Source organism: Penaeus vannamei, chromosome 6, assembly GCF_042767895.1.
Source record: "Penaeus vannamei isolate JL-2024 chromosome 6, ASM4276789v1, whole genome shotgun sequence".
Lineage (NCBI taxonomy): Eukaryota > Metazoa > Arthropoda > Malacostraca > Decapoda > Penaeidae > Penaeus > Penaeus vannamei.
Window position 1 is genome coordinate 4,130,355 of NC_091554.1, and position 20,000 is coordinate 4,150,354.

Genomic DNA, 20,000 nt, shown 5'->3' on the forward strand with positions numbered 1-20,000 from the left:
ACACTCCTGCCAGGACGATTGCAAACACGCTAAGAGACATCTGCAAGAAGATTATGATTGAACGTTCACTTCAGCAGAATATGAACAAACCCCTTGATACAAGTAGGTTCAGCACTATTGTATTCTAAAACTTCTGCCACTGTATTTCATTCAAGATTAAGAGCATGACCATGAAGGATAATTAATGTGTATATTCTCTTTCTGTCTTTCTTTTTCATCGTAATTAATGTTAATTTTTATTTTGTTTCTATTCCAATCCCACCAATTTTTTCCATTAGTATCTTTGTGTTTAGGTGAATAAAAAGTTATAGTGTCTATGATACTAGTTAAAGACATGTAAGGCATATGTCCAGGTTGTAATTTGTTGTCTGATATCTTTTTCCAGGTGCCAGTAGTGGAGGTGGTACTGGAAGATTGACACGACCCACGAACTTGCCCACTGAACATCGCCGAGTTCATCGTCATCCTCAAATCATTCCTGGTAATTAGAAAATCATTACCTTTTTTTTTTTTTTTTTGGTGTATATTGTATGTTTTTAAAATAACATTGTAACTTATTTTTCTAGAGGCTCATAATTTTTACAGAACAAGTTTTTCCATCAACAGCTCAGTCATTCCCCACACCAATGGAGGAACCAAAGAAGGTCATGCGCGTAGAGTACGTTGGCATGCTTCAAGTTGAAAAACCCTCAGGCATGGAAGTCATCAACACTGCAATTGACAGAGTAGCTGAAGAAAATCCAAGACCTTGGAAGCAAGTATCAGTGGCTGTTGCTCCTTCCACTGTTACTGTCACAAATACAGTAAGTATCCGTTGCAGGTTGAGTGTCATCTGATCAAAGATAGACTGTTTAGACATTTTTATCTTTAGTAGTTTGTGTTAATAGCAAATTAACATTTGGTGTTCTCAACAGGATGATGGCAAGCAAATAGCCGAGTGCAGAGTTCGATACCTGTCCTTCTTGGGTATTGGTCGTGACGTCAGGCATTGTGCCTTCATCATGCACACGGCCCAGGACCAATTTATTGCCTATGTGTTTTATTGTGAGCCATCCACTGGAGCACTCTGCAAGACCATTGAGGCTGCATGCAAGGTGAGGAACTGAAAATACTCTATGTAGGTAGCTGTATCTGCAGCTCTCAATCAGCTGTTAATTTATAATGTATAATGTCTATATAACTATGAATTTGAAATTTGAATTAATGGAGTTAATTATTAATAACTAGTTCAGTAGTTTACACCATACACATCAATATTTTGTACCATAGTTTTAAACAATACAATTAATTAATTATGCTTAGAATGGTATATACAGTACATTAGCATATAAATGAAACTGAACCTGTAACAGTCTCATCTTTGTACATGTCTTGAATCCCTGGTTAAAGACACTCATTTTTGAAGATTATGTTGAGCTGAAGTACCAATTAGGTGTTCATCTCTCAACTCCTCCTTATTTAACTCTTCCATAATTCTCCACAGCTGAGATACCAGAAGTGTTTGGATGCCCACCCAGGCGTGAGTCGTGGCAGGGGAGCAGGAACCCCCCGCAGCATCTCCTCCACCCTGCGCTCCATGTTTGGTTCCATCACTGGACGGAAGGCTCGGTCAGCAGAGTCTTGAGATGAGGACTCACCTCTGCAGGTAATCACTTCACACATGTCAAGACTTCAGTGATGTAGAGTGACATGCCTTGTGAAGAGACATAGGACTTGGCATAAGATAACAGTTCATTTAACAGTGATACTTTCAAGTTACGTGTGTGTGTGTGTGTTGGAGAGTTATTTCTCATACTGCAAACCCTGCATAGTGCTGAGGACAGTATGTATGACAGTGGTTTTTAAATTATTTTATTTGATTTAATCCTAATAAAAGAGTGAGCAGCCTAAAGATAACCAAATTGGAATTGGAAGTTTTACAGACTTTTGTTAAGCACATATAATTTTGTTGTGCACTTAGCCATTCTGGTTTTGTACTTTATGTCTTCTATCAATGTAGATTTTTAGGAATTGATTTTATGCACTGTGTTACCAATTGGTAGAGTTTGTTAGTTGTATGTATTGTTGCCACTTTAAAGAATGAATATCAAGTAGAATATCTGAAGAAGATAATGTTACATGAATGGCATGAATCTAGATCTATATGTATATTGAGGTTGTACTTAAATGACATTAAAAAAAGATGACAAAAAAACAAAAGATTTAGGGGCTAATGGAAGTCAAACTTTTCCCCCTCAGATGCGCCAGTTCTCATTGCAATTTTAATGTAAGTTTCATGCAGTGAAATGGAAGCATTTGAAAGCCATGCAAAAATTGACTGGTCAGCAGTACTGTTGTCATTTTGCAGCTATGACATGAGCATCAAAGCTTGATTTTAACTTTATAGATTTGTGCTATGACAGATTCACTGATCTTGTTCCAAAGCAAAGAGAATTCTGCTGTATTTAGGAGTCCACTGTGTGCTTTATTCACATTTTTAGCACATGGCAGTTTAAGGATGTATTGCTGTTAATTGTTCAAGCGATTGAAGACAGTTCTTTGTGAAAATACCTTACAATGAAACATGTTAGAAATACCATATGTGATCATTAGTGAATTTAATGAGATCTAGATTTGTAATACAATGTTGTAGTTTCTGAGACTAAGTTGATATATAAATATTTATTTCCTAATGGCTGAAGCTAACTCTTGTTGACTTCAACCAGAATGAATATTCCTTTAGTACAGTACACCTTAATGTATTGCACTGATTTTAGATGAGAGCAATATGGAATATGATTGCTATTAATGACGATTTTTCAAAAATTTTATGGTGTACTTACAATTCCTATCACTGAAAAGGTATTTCAAAAGTGTTATTCAGCGCATGGTGTTTCTGACCTGTAGAAAGAGAAGCCTGTGTGATATCTTCCAAGATCATAGATTCTCTCATACATAAACATCAAGAATTCCATTCTCAGTTTGAAAAACACATCTTAGAAGTACCTGTGTATGGTGTATTTTGGATAATTTTGTATATGTGAAAATATAATTGAAATTGTTTTTATAACTGGTCAGACTGCCTATCTTAGAGGAAACCAAAAGCAAAAAATTTCAAACAAGCTTGTAGAGTTTGATTTTTATGCTCAGCAGTTTTATTTGAGTTTCTTTTTACACTTGATGCTCTGCCTTTTTGGGCTACAAAGTGTATGTGCATCCTTTTAGTGCCTGTCTGTCAGGCCTTCTTTGCCAGGCATGCGAAGGAGGCAATTTGCACGATCTGTAAGTTCTAACTTTAGTGTAAAAAGTGGCTTTTCAATGAATATCACCTATTATACATATCTTAAATTTAATGCGATTAACTTGCAAAATTACAGGATGAGATAAGAACGTGGAAGCAAAAAGAAATTGGTTAAATGGAAGACTATATTATTTATTTGTCTGGAGAATTGGGTACAGTGAAAGCTCTTTATAATGCTTTAGAGGCAAAATCCTTTTCCAGATTTAGCACCATGAGGTGGTGTGAATATGGTTGTTGGTTTTTTTATTTTATTTTTCTACTGATGAAAGAATTTAAAGATTTTTGGTGTAGTTTTCATTTAGGATTTACATCATTTGCAGTAAGGAATTACCAGATATTGTACAACTGTGTACATTCTTGATCATATGGGATGAGAGGACTATAAAGTTGTCCTGTTATAGATATTCCTGTATCTTATGTCAAGGAATGTTGTTAGGTCTTGTAGTATTATCAGTTCCTTTCATATAGTTACTGATAATCACCTGCTATTTCTGTATATAATTGAATGCAGATTATGCTGTTGAAATTGGGTTCATAAAGAGGTTTTGCTGTATCTTTTTAATCTGGAATAAAGTGCTAACACTTGTTTACTCATCACTTCACTCCTCTGGAGAGGAAGTGATGTGGTTCATTAACTACAATAACAAGTTATAGTAGGTGATGTAGATGTACACTTATAATGGCAAGGCTGTGTATTACATGTACTGTATGTTATGTAGAATTGTATTGTACATGTTATTTCTAGCTGTTTTTGGTTGTGTAGAAATTCTAGCTGGACTTGATAATGGGTTCTGTGTGCGTGTGTGTTTAATGGTGAAGGAATTTCTGACTTTCCTCTTCCTAATGATATTGGGCGATATACAGATTTTGAATAATCTTATTTTCTTATATGATTAGTACATTTGACTCAGGGTGTATCTCCTAATCACATGGGAAGATTCTTTCAACATTCTCTAATAAGGTTGGTTTGAATATTAACATATACATATATATGTGTGTAGTAAAGATATCACTACTGCTCTCATTACTAATAGTTAGTAACTGAAATCCTCATAACCCACTACTTACTCCTTCTTACTAACACCAACTAACCTGACAGGACTTCTGGGCCCAGCCTGCAGAGCGTGAGGTCATCCCGCACCGCCACCTGACCAGCCCTGGTGGAGGCTCCACTTCCCCGACTGTGTCAGGGTGTCCCTTTTCCTCACGACAGGTGCAGGCATTGGTCTCTCCCACGTGTGAATCTCCCCACTCCTTTTCCACTCTCCATCGCTCTCCAACCACTCAAGCCCTCATGAAGGTTCCTCCCACACCAGCCACGCCCATGTCCCCCATGGATGCCCTCCGTCGCCTCCAACTCCCTCCAGATCTCTCTCCTCAGGAAGAGGATTTAGAGGGTGGAGTTGACCTGGAGGAGGGAGTAGGGGATGAGGAAGATGATGGCGTAGAGGAACTAGGAAGTACCTAAACTGATCAATGAAATATGCAGTTTTCTGCTTCAGAAGTGAAGTGCCATTCAGCCAACATGGTTAACTGCTACAGTCCTAATAGTTTAAAAACAAACAGCTGTACTGATATGCTTGATGAGTTGGTATCAGAAGCAGCAGCATGAATTCATTTCAATAAATCATTTACAAAGTAAAATGATCTAGAGAGCAACCTAAATCATATATCCTAATATGCCCTCCATACAGCCATGCACAATATGGCATCTTTTATTTTTTGACTTCAGTAGAAATGGTAGACTCCTTTAAGCTGATAATTGCATCATATTTCCTGACTTCCTAAGTTCCTCTCTAGTCACCCGCCACTTTCCTACAGATTGACATATAATTTTGTCACAAGTGATATATTGTAGACAAGAATGGAAAGCTCTATCATAGACATAGAAAATGGAGATGGTTTGGATTTTACTATAAGGGGATTCCTATTAATCCAAGTAATGTGGGCGTGTGGCTTGGTGTTTGGATCTGGTTTGGTGTACGCACGTTCAGCAGGGCCCAGATTGGCTGGTTGTGTGTAGACTACCTTGCATCACAAATCTTCTGCACGTACTCAGTATGGTTGAGTTTATAAACGTAAGAATATCTTAAGAACTCATTCTGGCCACTCTTTAGCAAGCTCTAAGTGGGCATAACACGAGTAATTCTTGGAATTCTTACTTTATGAAGACAGCCTCCGCTTCTCGGTACTCCCGTGGAAGAGATCATCAGCAGGGGATCAAGTTGTGCCTCTGCTTGCGTAGAAATTTTGCTAACCACTAACACATTGATGTACATTTGTGAATGTTTTATGTGGCCTAGTGCAACTGTATCTCTTTCTCTGCTTTATCAATTATTGTCACAGGAACATGCTATTTGTTGGATGTTGACTGATCTGTGTTTGGCAAATGTTGCTGAGCTTAATTATTTTTACCTTTTTACAGTGATTGATTATAGTGGTTATATATATATATATTAGATGACTCAACAGAAGTTCATGAATATTCTGTAATATGGTGAAAAGAGTTATGCTTAGAACCTAAACTAATCCAACACTGTCAAGTTAAGATCACAGTATAGCAATCAGAACAACTAGCTAAGTATGTTTTGTGAAACATAACTTTAACCTCACTGTCAGCTGTGTTGTATATATAAGCATACACACACACATATATATGTGTATATGTATATGTATATATATAATGTATGTATGTATGCATGTATGTATGTATGTATATATGTACAGACACACTTTCTTTTCTTTTATTTTAATTTATCTTGTGTGTGACAAGATTCTTGGTCATTCAATCTCTCAGCTTTGTTCAAAACAATTACTGTACCTCTTCAGCTGAACTCATATAGGCTACTTCTACTCTTGTTGACTGTGAGTGAATGTTTTCTTGTTACCGCATATAGCCAAGTAACTAGTCGTTAACATAATGTACTTATGAGTGCTTGACTGGAGAAACTTTACATACTTAGGGATATAAATCAGTGAGCACAAGGAGCTTAGTCAGCTTGCAAGATCTCCAGGTCTGCATGGATATAAAAGGGCAGCCATAAGTAACTGTAGGTCAGATTAGACACCATTGATTGGGAATAGTATTATTCCCACTCTTTTTTCTTTTGCTTGTAGCTCCCATCTGTAGCATATAATACCATATTTCCTTGTGCCCATTGTGAATAACACATACATAAAGCCTTAGGTGTAAAATAGAACCTATGTATTTGTAGTGTTCACTTTGGTCAGTCACCTGAGCCTCCTAAACTGACCCACAGAGGGCACATATTCCACCAAAGTCAGTTGATCATTGTTATTTTTATTTTATTTATATATTTTTCATAGGAAGCATCTCATCAGATCGTGAAAGCTACTTGAATTTCTGCCATCTTTCTTTTCTTAGTATTTTTTATTTAAATAATATAAATAACTAATATATATATATATATAGTATGACAATTTGCAATGCTAGAATTTTAAGGCATGAAAACATGGTGTGTTGAGATAGCTTCTTGACAATTTAATGTGAAAAAACTTAGGTTGGGTCACTGTAGGAGAAGTCCACACAGCACAGTAACATACATGTAGCCACATCAGCAACTATGGATCTTAACAAATATGCCAGTAACTATTTATAGTTAAGTAAAGAATGTCTCTTTTAATTTAGTACTACTGTGTACTTACTTCTTTAATAATTAGATTGTTTTGAATTAGCATCACATTGTTTGTGGCATTTGTGTAAATTGTGAAATAACCATTCATTTTTTTTTCTTATTTCCTTACATTTTGCAAAATTATTACCAGTATGTCATGGAGAACTGTATGTAGGAATTCCAGGATGTTGAATACGAGATAAATATTTACGGCATGTTTCAAGTTCTGAATGTAGTGTAGATCAAATCCATGAATGTAAAATACATTCCAAGGACAAAGTTCCGGAGAAAGAATAGAACTTTCCTTATTGAGACCTATCGTTGCTGGTTATGTTACGATCATTGCCATAGTTACCAGCATGTGGTAAATTACCCATGATTTGTGTAAAAGTTTATGATTGCTGGTGTATACTGGAACAGTTGAAACTTGTCAGAAAAAAATCTGAATTTTGCAGAACCAGTTAGTGCTTTTTTATTTTAACTGACAGAACTGTATAAAGTAAGGTTAAATATACAGGTATACTGGTAGATTTTATGATTTTATCTCTTGAAAAGGTAGAATGGTTCTTGCATTGGTTTAGATAATGCCATACATACATTCCATTGAGGTAGTATATTGATTTGAGGGAGGAATATTGTTAAAGCCAAGGCCATTTGTAGTGGCCATTCTAGATTGAATAACAGTAGATTGTAAGGCTCATAATTGTTTATTAATGTTCATGTCCAGTCATTGTGAGAGACCAAGGAACTGTCATTCCCAGTTTCATGGTATACCTTAAGTAATTAAGATGACTGAAGCAACCATTTGCATTATTTCTGAAATTTTTTAGTTCAAATGCCTCTTGAGATGTAATACTTTATGGGTGAATTTTTGTGTATTTTTGTATTTCAGTTACACATGTATGTACAACTCCTCTGGCAAGTCATGTATTTAAGTGCCTGTCTATTTGCATTGCAGGCGCTTACACAAACTTTATCAATGTTGATACCCAGGTGTGAGCAAAATACATTATTACATAGAATAAATTGTATTTTCATTTATATATGAGCCCTCAGCTGCATGTTATCTAAGTGGAGGGGGGTGGAGAAAAGAAAGAAAGAAAAAAAGGCCTACCTTTCCTCCTTTTCTTTTCAATGAATACTCATCCACCCTCCAATCCCTCTATTCTGATTACCTCTACATTCAAAGTATTTACTGATACTCATCCTCCTCCCCCTCAAGTTCCTCATACCTCTTTCCCAACACACCCCATCCTCTCCTCCTCCATGTGCACTATTTCCTTTTCATTTCACATTATTCTTACCTCTTCCACCTGGATACTCACATGAATCCTTTTTGTCACAACTGTGTCCTCTGATTTCCTCTCCTTCTGAACCTCTTCCTGATACTTCACCTCCTTCCCCAGATACCCTTATCTCATCCCCCAGATTCTTTTCCAACAGCCATCTCTACCCACATTACCTCGTAGCAGCTCTTTTACTAGTTTTCCTTAAATAATGTTTCTATAGCTTCCTCAGCAACAGATATAATCCATTTCATCTAATTGCCCAATGCCCTTAACCCTTTCCTTTACTAATCTCTGATTTACTTTATTTGCACTCCCCCTTTACCCATTTCCCTATCATACTATCCTGTAACACACTAACATTTAACACTCTGTATCCTAATTGTTAATTAATTTTTACTCATTTCACCTCAATACTTCACCATAGTGCTATATGACCTTAGATGTCAAGCACATTTATTTGTTTTAACCATTAACCACTCTCAATGAATAGACATTGAAAGTTTAAATATTATGGAAATCACTCTTGACCGCTTTTTAATACTCAAAACCTTCAATTAATAATATTTCTTGTACTATCTTTGCCTGCTATCATTAACTCTTTGGATCTAGACGTGACTGTAATATCAGGAAAAAAAAAATAGACAAAAGGCCCGGTGACAGGAACATGCCCTCACAAAAATTAAGCTGAAGGCCAGGGCTATGGGAATAACTCGCACCACAGCTCTTGGAAGATGATTACTGAATGAGCCTTTAGGAAGGGGATCTTGCATTATTCCCAAAGGTAAACAAGAGTGGAATGTACCACCCAGAAGCCATGGCTGGAAGAGCATAGGGCACTATTTCCATGCTCAGGATCCAATTCCTGCCTGCTGTGATTGGGATGCAGGGTGTGTTACAGAAAATTTAATACAAACATTTAATAATAACGTAAATAACAAAAATGTTTATGAAGAAAAATGCACACCTACAAAAATAAAACATTGCAACGGGGAGGTAATGAGAGGATTTTCGGACATGTGTGAGTGGTGAGTCACTGTTTTTCTTTGAAATTTTAGCAATTTCTGGATACATAATAAATCTCAGAGTATTTGTCCTACATTACTGGTAGAGAGATGCATGAAATGTAAACAAAATATATATCCAATTAGTGACAATGGTTCCCAGAGCGAGAACTGCATCTTAAAAGTTGTCAGTAATCTTGAGATTATATATAAAAGTACTTTATTTATATAATTTTCACAGAAAGAAAAATATACACATGTAATGGAAATTCATATTAATGAATTTGATCTCACAGCTTTTAAGCAAGATCATTTTGTTTAAATTTCACAAGTACTTTCTTTTTGGATATAGTAAAGCACTCAGGAATTCATTATTATTCTTTTGTTAGTCTTTACATTACCTTTTAATTTTAGATTTAGTCAGTGCTCTTTACATTCAATTCTTAGGTTATGAAAAATAGTTATGTTTCTTTTATTCCGATGTCAATTATAACTGTAAATAATCTGTACATCTGTGTGGGGGCAAATATGATTTTTTTTTATCTTCTTAAATAACAACTTAATCATAAAATGACATTCTGGGGAATAACTAACTTCTGGATACCAATAATAATAATAATAATAAAAAAAAAAAATGAATAATAAAAAAAATAATAATAATAATTCACAGCACTTGGTCTTCTCAAAGACTTTAATATTCACTTCCAATGGAGTTATCTTTAGCCCTGTCCACAACAACAACAAAAAAACATCGACTAGTCAGTCTTGAAGGCTTTGGACAACTTGAATATTGTGTATCTGGCAGTGGCATCCGCTCATTTGCCATGGACAGTGTCTAATGTTTTCATTCCACTCCCTCACAAACATATTAGCATTTGCAGTGTGTCCATTAACAAGTACAGTTCTCACTTGTGTCCACAGACAGTTTGTTTGCATGGACACTGTTTTCATATTTGATATAATGCAGACAACATGCTCCTATGGACAGTGTTTTCATATTTGATGTAATGCAGAACAGACAGCACATAAATGATAGCTATGTATTTCATCTCCCTGTATAATTTCATCAATTCTCCTGTCTAACACTGCATCTTGCCTATCCAGTAATTTAACTTTGTGTTGTACTATAATGTATTATGCAAGTTTCATTTTCTCCCCTTTCTTTTTTTGGTGTATACTGTACTAAAATGACAGGTGCACCACCTGTACCTGTAATGTTACATGAAAAGTAATACATTAAACAATAAAACATTTTTTTATTTGGATGTAAGAAAGGTAAAATATTTAAACTTGTCAATTATCAACAAAATGTTTAGCAACAAAAACATCAGTAAAAGTTTATATTTTCCAAAGAACCAAGACCTATAAACTGGAGCTAACAAAATCCATGTATTTATGAAGAACAGCATTACACATGGAGTTAGAAAAAATGACTTACAGCTTTCCTGCTGTCAATTATACGAAACAAGAAACAGCTGCACAGTTATCTTCACTTTACTCTACAATAAGACATTAACTTAAAATCTTCTTCAGTACAACCAGTTACAATAAAAATTCCAAGCTGAAATATCTTGAACACAAGAATATTTGAAACTGTATACATAACCTGCTGCTTATGACAACTAAAATCACTACAATTTTTCTAAGCAAATTTTTATAGAAATATAATACATTTGAGCAAGGGATTGATAGACCATACTAATAAAAAAAAATCCATATTCAGTGACATCACCAAGATACGAATGGGAGTTATTTACACCTTTTTCTTCCTTAACTTCATTTTTTTCACTATCAAAGCAGGAACAAGACTTTGATAATAACTGCAATGCTAATGAAGATTCTCCCATAAGTATCTTAGGAAATGCCAGTGCTACATTCATGACTAGACAGGCAGTGAATTTTCTTATGATGAAGCATTGACATCGTTAAATTTATATCAAATGACACTGAATTTTTGCTGTTAAGTACATTTAATACAAAATTTAAACCTCTTTGATAGCTCTGTTTCCAAGATATGTTAGTTACCTTTGTGTTCATCAAAATAATTAGAATTCTTGCTTATTTTTTATTATAATAGTTAAAAAAGAAAAAAGAACAGAAAAAAATACATATATACATACATAATCTATATATATATACATATATATATACATACACAACAAGACCTTATTCTCTGTGGGAGTCTTTTAGTGGTTAATAAACCCACAAATAATCTTAAATAGTTCTGAGAATAAAAAAGTTATTCCCAAAACTCCACCAGGGTAACTTTTTCTATAAAGTCTGAAACACAACAGCTAGTTGAGAGATTATCTTCAAAAATGAAATTCACCATAAACTTGAATGTGAAATTCCAATGCTTCCCTGTCCGTCTCCACTGCCGCACCACTGTCCACTCCTCTGCACCAGTCACAACACACTCCACCCTGATGTGGCTCATGCTACATTATTTTTTCCTTGAATCCTGTTTATGTTTGACAGAAATTTAATGGACAATGAAATTTCTGCAGAGATGGCATACGGTACCAGTGTCTCTAAAAAACAAAAAAGTGTACTGAAAAAGTCAGGGAAAATCTACAAGAAGGACTTTGTTTATTATAGTTTTTAGTATCAAATATAATCCGTGCTCCTTTATATCTGTGTAATGGTCTTATGAATATAGGTCTTATTGTATATAACTATTATAATCAAGTACATTATATATATATATATATATATATATATATATATATATATATATATATATATATATATATATATATATATATATATATATATATATATATATATTATATTGGCAATCATTTGGTATTTTTGTTTATCTTAAATGAACCAAATAATACTACAGAAAAACAAATTCATATCAAAGCCTGTGAATGTAGACTACTGAATATAACAGTTTGCGTAACGGCGATACTTTGTTTTCGTTGAGTTTCCTTTGAATTTCATATTAATATAATATGTAACTGCAGTTCTTTACACTGCTAATTAATCCTGAGTAACAGTATGTTACTCCTCATCCCATGTACTAAAGAACAAATTCTGGTGCTTCTTAAACACAATTTCAACATCTCTTTTTCTAAATAACTTCACACATGGCATTCTGTAAAAAATAAATCTGTATTACCCAACTCAAAAAAGTGACTATACACTTCTAAACTTACAATGGCATCAAAACTGCATTATTCAGCTGCTCCCCAATTCAGACTTGCAGGCCTTTGCTGCGCAGGAAAGCATCATGTGTTGGATCACGACCTAAGAAATCCCTAAGTAAATCTGCAGCATCCTTTGATCCGCCAGGCTGAAGAATCTTTGTACGATAATCAGTTCCGACTGCAGGGGTCAATATGCCTTCTTTCTTGAAGCGACTCTCGTACATGTCCATGGAGAATACTTCACTCCACTGTGGGTGCAAGAGTTTAATATTTAAGGAAATATCTAGATGAAAATGTCAATGATATATTCTATTTACACTTGTATTTTTCAATAAACTCTAATCCAATGCTGAAGTTGACGTAGCACTGTTTTAGGTTAACTAAATTTACACTGACGTCTCTTACCAGATAACCATAATACTGTGCATCATAACCACCAGCAAGATGACCAAAGTTGGCCGGCATGTTGGTGTTTGGAATGGGTTCGATGTCCATAATATCACGATACGTTTGAGCAAACAAGGACTTTGTGTCTGCTTCCCCTCTTGTATGGATTGTTTGATCGAAGGTTCCCAAAATGATCTGACGAAGGTTAAAGCCACCGGCGTTTGCCTTCCGTGACTTCTGCAGCCTTTCTACTATTTCATCGGGCAAGGTTTCACCAGTCTATCAAAAAAAATTGGAGACTATTTTTAAAATCATAATGACCAAATATATTTAAGAATATTGGAAATATATAGCATACAAAATTTAATGTCTTTCATAAAAAACATGCAACAACAATTTAATACTACCTTGTAATGACCAGACATAAGGGCAAGAGGTTCCTTCTCCCAAACCCAGTTCTCCAACATCTGCGACGGTGCTTCCAGGAAGTCACGTTCCACACGAGTTCCAGCAAACATAGCAAATGTTGCACGGGAACAGATGTGGTGCATCACATGACCAAACTCATGGAAGTATGTCTCAACCTTTAAGAGAAAATATGTATGTGTCAAAATAAGAAAAGATCATAAAACGAGTCTCAGGAATAATTAATACCGAAAAATGTATCTGATTTAAGTAGAAAAGTTAACAAAAATGTCTATTTACAGTAATAAATAGGTTCCACCAGTGTACACAATCATATCAATTACATTCATATCTCAAACCATTATCCTTTTTCCTTTTTTTAAAACATTACATTCATAAATCATGATCTAAAATCTTATCTTTATAATCTCTGTAAGCATTTTCCCTGTCTTTATAAGCCCTTCAAGAAAAGATCAAAGAAAAATACACATAACACAGTAGTGTCCAACAATTTAATATCATTCAATCTCGTTTCTACTCCGATTCCTCACTAAACCAAAAATAAGTAACATTATAGTAGATACAAACCTCTGAATGGTCCAAGAGTGCTGGCTTGTCTTTGGTAGGCTTAGTAAAATTGCACATCATTGCACAGACTGCGACCTGGGGGGGAGGATACACATAAGAGGTTAGTCATATATGCACATTAAAATTTTTAAAGTTTATAAATGATGAAACATTTTTCAAAGAAGAATGAGATTCTTTGACATAAGAACGCTTGGGCAGAGCTTTAAATCTACAGGAAGACATAATGAGATTAAGTGCCCACCTTCTTTGGAAACATTAAGCTCCTTATTTGAGATGGTAATAATAAACAATCAGTAAATATTTGGAAAAAGATTAAAGAAGAAAAGCTTGAGAGCAAGCAGGAAAGAAAATAGATTTAAAACATACAGCAAAAAATCCATGATTGAGAAAAATAATCGACCACCCTCTAATATATGTTTTATTAACACCAGAATATGTTTTTCTTATACTTCTCTATACAGAAGAAATGACATTGGGGTTATAAGAATAGACACTACATAGTCAAGTTATTCCTTTATCAATTGACACCCTTTTACTCAAGTGATACACCAGCTAACAGGGAAGCGTGTTGTTAGATAGATGATTGCCTTGCAAATAATACTGTAGATCATCGGAACAACATATTAGGGCCTATTAAGTGTACTTTTTAAAACTTCCTCATCTCTTTAATTAAATTCATCTAAAAGATAACCTTATCTTTTGATTTTCATACTCATATGTATTATATTACATATCTATATCTATATAGATACAGATATATATGTAGAAAAAATTTATATTGTTTACTGCCAAACTTTGGATTCCTAAATGGTGTAATAAAGATATAATTACATGTGTAAAAACATATTTGCCATTTTTAGTCATTCCACTTGTACATGCAAGTATTCAAGCTAAAAGCTTTCATAATGACATTTACAGTGATGATAATTAGAACATGTTCAAGGTGTGTTCGATATAATGAATATGAACGTACATAAGTATATGTAAATGTAAATACTTGAAAAGAAAGAAAATCCACATATGAATGATGGTATGCATGAAACAGAAATATAATAACATAGCATTCTGTTTGTCCTACCATGACAGCAGACAGCATGGTGACCACTTTGTCATGTCACCCTGTGCTCTCCCTGCTCTCTCCAACCAATTGTTTGCCATGGACGTGTACTAAAATGAGCTAAGTTCAGTTACTGGTGTGTTTTGTTTGCAGTATGCATCTAAAATATCACTCAAAAACACAGGTTTTAGATAAAAGAAAAAGAAAATCTTATCCTTTCTTCAGGAAAAAATAATGAAACTACGAGGATGCAATTAGAATTTTATGCTTTTGAGTTTCATTATTTTTTCCTAAAAACATAAAAGATTATAAAAAAGACTGGGTGATATCTTTATCCTTTTTAACCCCTTGGATCTGGTTGCTTTTCTGCGCCACAAATGGCACAAAATATATTCATTAGGCTTGCTTGAGCTGCCACTCTGACAGGTGTGTGACTTATAGGCAAGGTGTAAAGGAACATTTATGGGTGGTGTTGAGACCTCCCCTTTGCAATGTTATCACCTCTTTCTCAATAAGCATTCTTTTCCTTTTTTGCCATTTTTCCACTTTCTATATTTGTTATTTGATAAGCTGTATCCAGATGTAACAGTTTTCCTTGCACAGACTCTGTATCATCTCTCTAGGTAGTCCATATTTCAGTGATATAATAACAATAAGTAACATTTTGTAATTTGTGTCATTTTAAATTTCTTTTTCTTTGTAATATTCAATTTTCTGTAATACAACCTCTGCCATCATTCACAGTGGTCAGGATCAAGAACCTGAGCGTGGAAATATTGTCCCCCTAGGAGTTAGTGCTCTTCCAGTCATGGTTCACGGATGATACATTCCATACCCGTTTACCACTGAGTCTGATCACCCTCCAAGAGCTTTGTCCACTCATTCCCATCGCCAGGGCCTTCAGCCAAAATCCTCATGACAGCATGTTACCATCAACCAGTCCTCAACTATATTTTTCCTTGATTGTATGTTCACATCACCTGTCCCTCTAGCCAAATTTTTTAATGACATTAGGGTTAGCCAACCAGATCGTAGGGGTTAAAAACGAAAAACCTACATAAGTTTGGTGTGATATTTCCAAGGTATGATTATGTTATTTTTTGGAGTTTTTAACACTGTCTCAAAAATGGAATTTAGCCATCTAAGAAGGTCATCATTTTATTAAACATAAAACCAGAGCAATATAGGCCAATTTGGTACTCTAACAGTCAATTCACTTATCAAAGAAATCAGTTTGCCAGGCATTCCTTTCCTTAGAGCTTTATTTACAAAAGTATAATAAATCTAGAGCTTTTAGCCAACTATGGAAGGCTGCATCTCTGTAGGATGATGCACGGCACACAACTTGAAGAACATAGTCAAAGCCACATTCAAAGGGAACACAATAACACCCAGGCTCAAGCCCAAAACTTGGTTGTCAAGTATGTGTAGTCCCCCCAGGTGCAATGAATTAAGAAGTCTAAAATTCAACAATGTTGTAACGAATAAATGAAAGGGATAATTTCGTTTTTTGTGTGTGGTTAGCCCAAGACTTTGGAGAAACACAGCTCAAGAATCATAATCACCCTTAGCTCCTCTCTTTATTCAAGACACAATACCCAAGAATATATGGCAGGAAAGGGAAGGAAGGAAGGAAGGAGAGAAAGAGGGAAGGAAAGAAGAAACAAAGGAAGAAAGGAAGAAAAGACAAAAGTAAGGAAGGGAGAGAATGTAGGAACAGCAAAAAAGAAAAGATGGCATGAAGCCCAAGGCCAAGAATTACAACAACCGGCAGTACCAAAAAAAGACTGATCGTAACTGTACCTGACGATCTCCTGTGGGCCCTTCACAGGATGGCTGAAGGGGGAAAATAGCAGCATGGCCAAACTTGCCATCTCGAGGATATAAATCTAGGAAAAAGTATCCCATTTTCTCTCCAGTCTCAGCATCATTCACACGATACTGAAAAAAAAAAATAAATAAATAAAATAAAATAAAACAAATAAAAAAATAAAAAAATAAAAATAATAAATAAATTGGTTGCTGATATTATGGTGGTCTATACGATTTAAGAAATTGTGTGTTATATCATAAAGCATAACAAAATATATCAACCTATTAACATTTTTATTTAACTTACCAGTTTCACGTCTTCATGCCACGTGTCTGCATCAACTTCTTGGGTGAATTTAAGGCCTAACAAAATTTGGTATATATCCAACAAGCCAGAAGTAACCTTGTCCAGGGGAAAATACTGACGCACCTGTTCAGAAAACAAAAGAAACGAAGGAAATGAGAATTATGCAGAGAGTAAAACAATACAAAGTGGTGAAGATATGCCAGAGTAGCGTGTTCAATATAAGCATTATACATCTACAGGTCTACCACACACCCCATTATATATAGTGTCAAAAACAGGGGCTAATACTAAAATGCTATAATTTAAGTAATGTAACATGAACAATATCTCTATGCAATAAATGGAAAAAAAAAATAAATAAATAAAAAAATAAAAATAAATAAATAAATAAAAAACACCTCTGAAGAAAAATTAAACTTTCAACTACGAAATATGACAACGGTAATATGTGTCTGTATATATACATATAGGTTTATGTATATATGTATTTAGTCCGAAACACAGACTTCACAAAAAAAGTACAAAAACAAACATGGTCGTACCTCATCTTGATCCACGGCAAACATTTTTTCCTCCACCTGATTCATGTAGTAACGGAAATCCCAGAAGTCTAGCTTGCCAGAGTATTCATAACTGTATTTTTCGCACTGGAACGAAAATGCAAGTCAGTGAATGGCCTCCTTTACATATGAATTCCTCTATCTAAATGGAAATGATCATTCTAATTTTGCATCTGTCTTTTGGGTGGGTGGGTGGGTGAGTAGGTAGGTAGATGGGTAGGTAGATGGGTAGGTAGGTGGGTGGGTGGGTGGTCAGGTGAGTGAGTGAGTGAGTGAGTGAGTGAGTGAGTGAGTGAGTGAGTGAGTGAGTGAGTGAGAGAGAGAGAGAGAGAGAGAGAGAGAGAGAGAGAGAGAGAGAGAGAGAGAGAGAGAGAGAGAGAGAGAGAGAGAGAGAGAGAGAGAGAGAAAGTGTGTGAGTAAGAGTGGTTGATTGTGTGAGTGAGAGAAAATGAATGAGTATGAGGGAGTGAGTATATGAGTAAGAAAGTAAGTGGAAAATGGGAAGGAGTGCGTATTGGGTAGCAACTCAAGGAACTGCTTGGACTGATGCAAGAATGTACGAATACACACATCAGAAGGACTAGAGAAAGAGTCCCATGCCTACCTCATCTTTCTTCAACTTCAGCATGTCCTGTCTCTCCTGCTTCCATAACGGCTGAAGCTTCTCAGACAGGCTGGAGAGGAACTCGGCAACATTCTCTGGGGTCTTGGCCATACGTTCCTCCAAGACATAAGCAGCGTGATTCTTGTAGCCCAGTAAATCGGCCTCCTTCTGACGGAGGGTTATCAGTTCCTCCAGGATAGGTGTGTTCTCCTCCATACACCTGAAATTATTTCCATGTTACAGAAGTCCTATAGCATTTATTAACCCCTGGATCCGGTTGCAATAGTTACGTGAGTGGCCAGCATCCCATGTGTGCGGCGCATGGGCCAGGCATGCATGAACACCCACGAGCGGAGACAAGACTCTGTGCCTCCCCTTTGAGAAGTTATTTGGTGAAAACTTTTTCAGCTTTATCGCAATTTTCCAATGTCCATATTTGTCTTTTGATTTGCTTTATCCAGATGGTAATTACTTATTTTCCTTGCAAAGACTCCACATCATCTCTCCATGTAGTAAATAGTTCAGTGCAAGAAAAAAAAAAAAAAAATGTAACATTTCGTTATTTGTGTCCAATGTCAATTTTTTTTGTAACTTTCAATTTTACGTAATACAACCTGTGCCACTGGTCGCAGCGGCCAGGAATACAGTGTGCAGCATGAAAATGGCATCCTCCCTGGAGCCTGCACTCTATCAGTCACTGCTTACACACTTTACATTCCGTATTCGTTTATCGATGGGAATAATGAGTCAAATCACATTCCAAGAGGTTTGTCCACTCCTGGCGAGTCTTTTTCATCACCCTGCTCTTCGTTCTTGACACTTTGTTCATGTCACCCATGTAGCCGCCAAAGTTTTCCCTTGACATGATCATAACGTCATCCGGATCCAGGGGGTTAATTATGCATGATTATTGGGTTATCTTTTATTATACTGGGTGTTTTTCTTTTTTCTTTTTTAGGAAATACTACTATTGCATAAAGGCAAATTCATCAAATGTAACCTACATGTTTCTGATTAAGCTTCTGAAAAACTGAAATTTCAAATAATGGTCATCTGAAGGGCTTACAATTACAACCGAAAATGAATGTTGAAATCCTAAATAATAATTTTCCTTATGAAGAGTTATAAATAGGATTTCTCTATCTAAAATCAGAATGAAAATACGTTATCACATTTATGACACATGCCTTTCCATTTGTGAAGAAGACACACACACACACACAAGCACGCAATTATATATGAACTCAGCAACGGATCTAACAAGTGCCTTCCAATTCAAACTCACTTGGACTGACTGGCAGTCACCATCTGGCGTCTAGTGTCCGGCACACGGCACTTTTTGGTGATGGGAAAGAGATGTGGGTACTTCATTGTTACTTCTAACTTATTGTCTTCTTTCTGTAAATCAATATTTATCAATACTTATTACATACTTTTCCACACATATGGCATTTCAATTTTACCTTTCTATGCGTATGGCTGGAAATCAAGAAGAATGTTAAATTTTAAATGTTGAAAAAAGGTTGATCCAGCATCATGCAGAAAAATGTACTGGGTTCCAACAGGCAAGCACTTTATTAAAATAGCGGAGTTAAACCTGTAAAAGTGTGTATATTAGTGTCCCCTACGGCTGCTATATTCTTTCATATATTACAGTAACAGAAAATATGCATAATAATGATACTAGAATAAAGTAAATATAAAACAAGCAAAATTACAGCCACATAGGCTATGTATATGCACTCTATATAGGGGAATACCTACAGCCTGTCTAGTGTAAATGAGATAGAAAATACAAATAAAGCTTCTTCTGAACTCAATGCAATGGCTGCTCTATTTTATCCTGCTGGTCCACCACACTCACAGCTACAAATTTCCAGCAAACTTTAAACTTTCTTGTACCCTTCATACAACCCAAAAAAA

The 20,000-nt window shown here is 35.4% G+C and overlaps 2 protein-coding genes across 5 annotated transcripts in view; one reads left to right on the top strand and one right to left on the bottom strand.

Moving 5' to 3' along the window:
- Nucleotides 1-7,941, top strand: part of LOC113824450 (uncharacterized) — a 329,798-nt gene extending 321,857 nt beyond the window's left edge. For 2 of the 4 annotated variants that reach the window (XM_070122561.1, XM_070122563.1), the window contains 7 exons: nucleotides 1-102; nucleotides 386-481; nucleotides 607-803; nucleotides 915-1,094; nucleotides 1,484-1,645; nucleotides 2,239-2,266; nucleotides 4,380-7,941. The exon at nucleotides 1-102 is cut by the window's left edge and continues 65 nt beyond it. In XM_070122561.1, the coding sequence (XP_069978662.1) occupies nucleotides 1-102; nucleotides 386-481; nucleotides 607-803; nucleotides 915-1,094; nucleotides 1,484-1,624 (716 nt within the window). In that variant the 3' untranslated portion in view covers nucleotides 1,625-1,645; nucleotides 2,239-2,266; nucleotides 4,380-7,941. The remainder of the gene's footprint in view (nucleotides 103-385; nucleotides 482-606; nucleotides 804-914; nucleotides 1,095-1,483; nucleotides 1,646-2,238; nucleotides 2,267-4,379) is intronic. The other 2 variants (XM_070122565.1, XM_070122562.1) reach the window with 2 other exon arrangements.
- A 2,505-nt stretch (nucleotides 7,942-10,446) lies between these two features.
- The window catches only part of LOC113824454 (thimet oligopeptidase), a 17,337-nt gene continuing 7,783 nt past the window's right edge, over nucleotides 10,447-20,000 (bottom strand). Inside the window, exons 6-14 of the mRNA XM_027377195.2 lie at nucleotides 19,363-19,475; nucleotides 18,078-18,297; nucleotides 17,456-17,560; nucleotides 16,914-17,036; nucleotides 16,598-16,735; nucleotides 13,738-13,812; nucleotides 13,152-13,328; nucleotides 12,763-13,023; nucleotides 10,447-12,605 (exon numbers count right to left, since the gene is read on the bottom strand). Coding sequence (XP_027232996.1) covers nucleotides 12,405-12,605; nucleotides 12,763-13,023; nucleotides 13,152-13,328; nucleotides 13,738-13,812; nucleotides 16,598-16,735; nucleotides 16,914-17,036; nucleotides 17,456-17,560; nucleotides 18,078-18,297; nucleotides 19,363-19,475 — 1,413 coding nt within the window. The 3' untranslated portion in view covers nucleotides 10,447-12,404. The remainder of the gene's footprint in view (nucleotides 12,606-12,762; nucleotides 13,024-13,151; nucleotides 13,329-13,737; nucleotides 13,813-16,597; nucleotides 16,736-16,913; nucleotides 17,037-17,455; nucleotides 17,561-18,077; nucleotides 18,298-19,362; nucleotides 19,476-20,000) is intronic.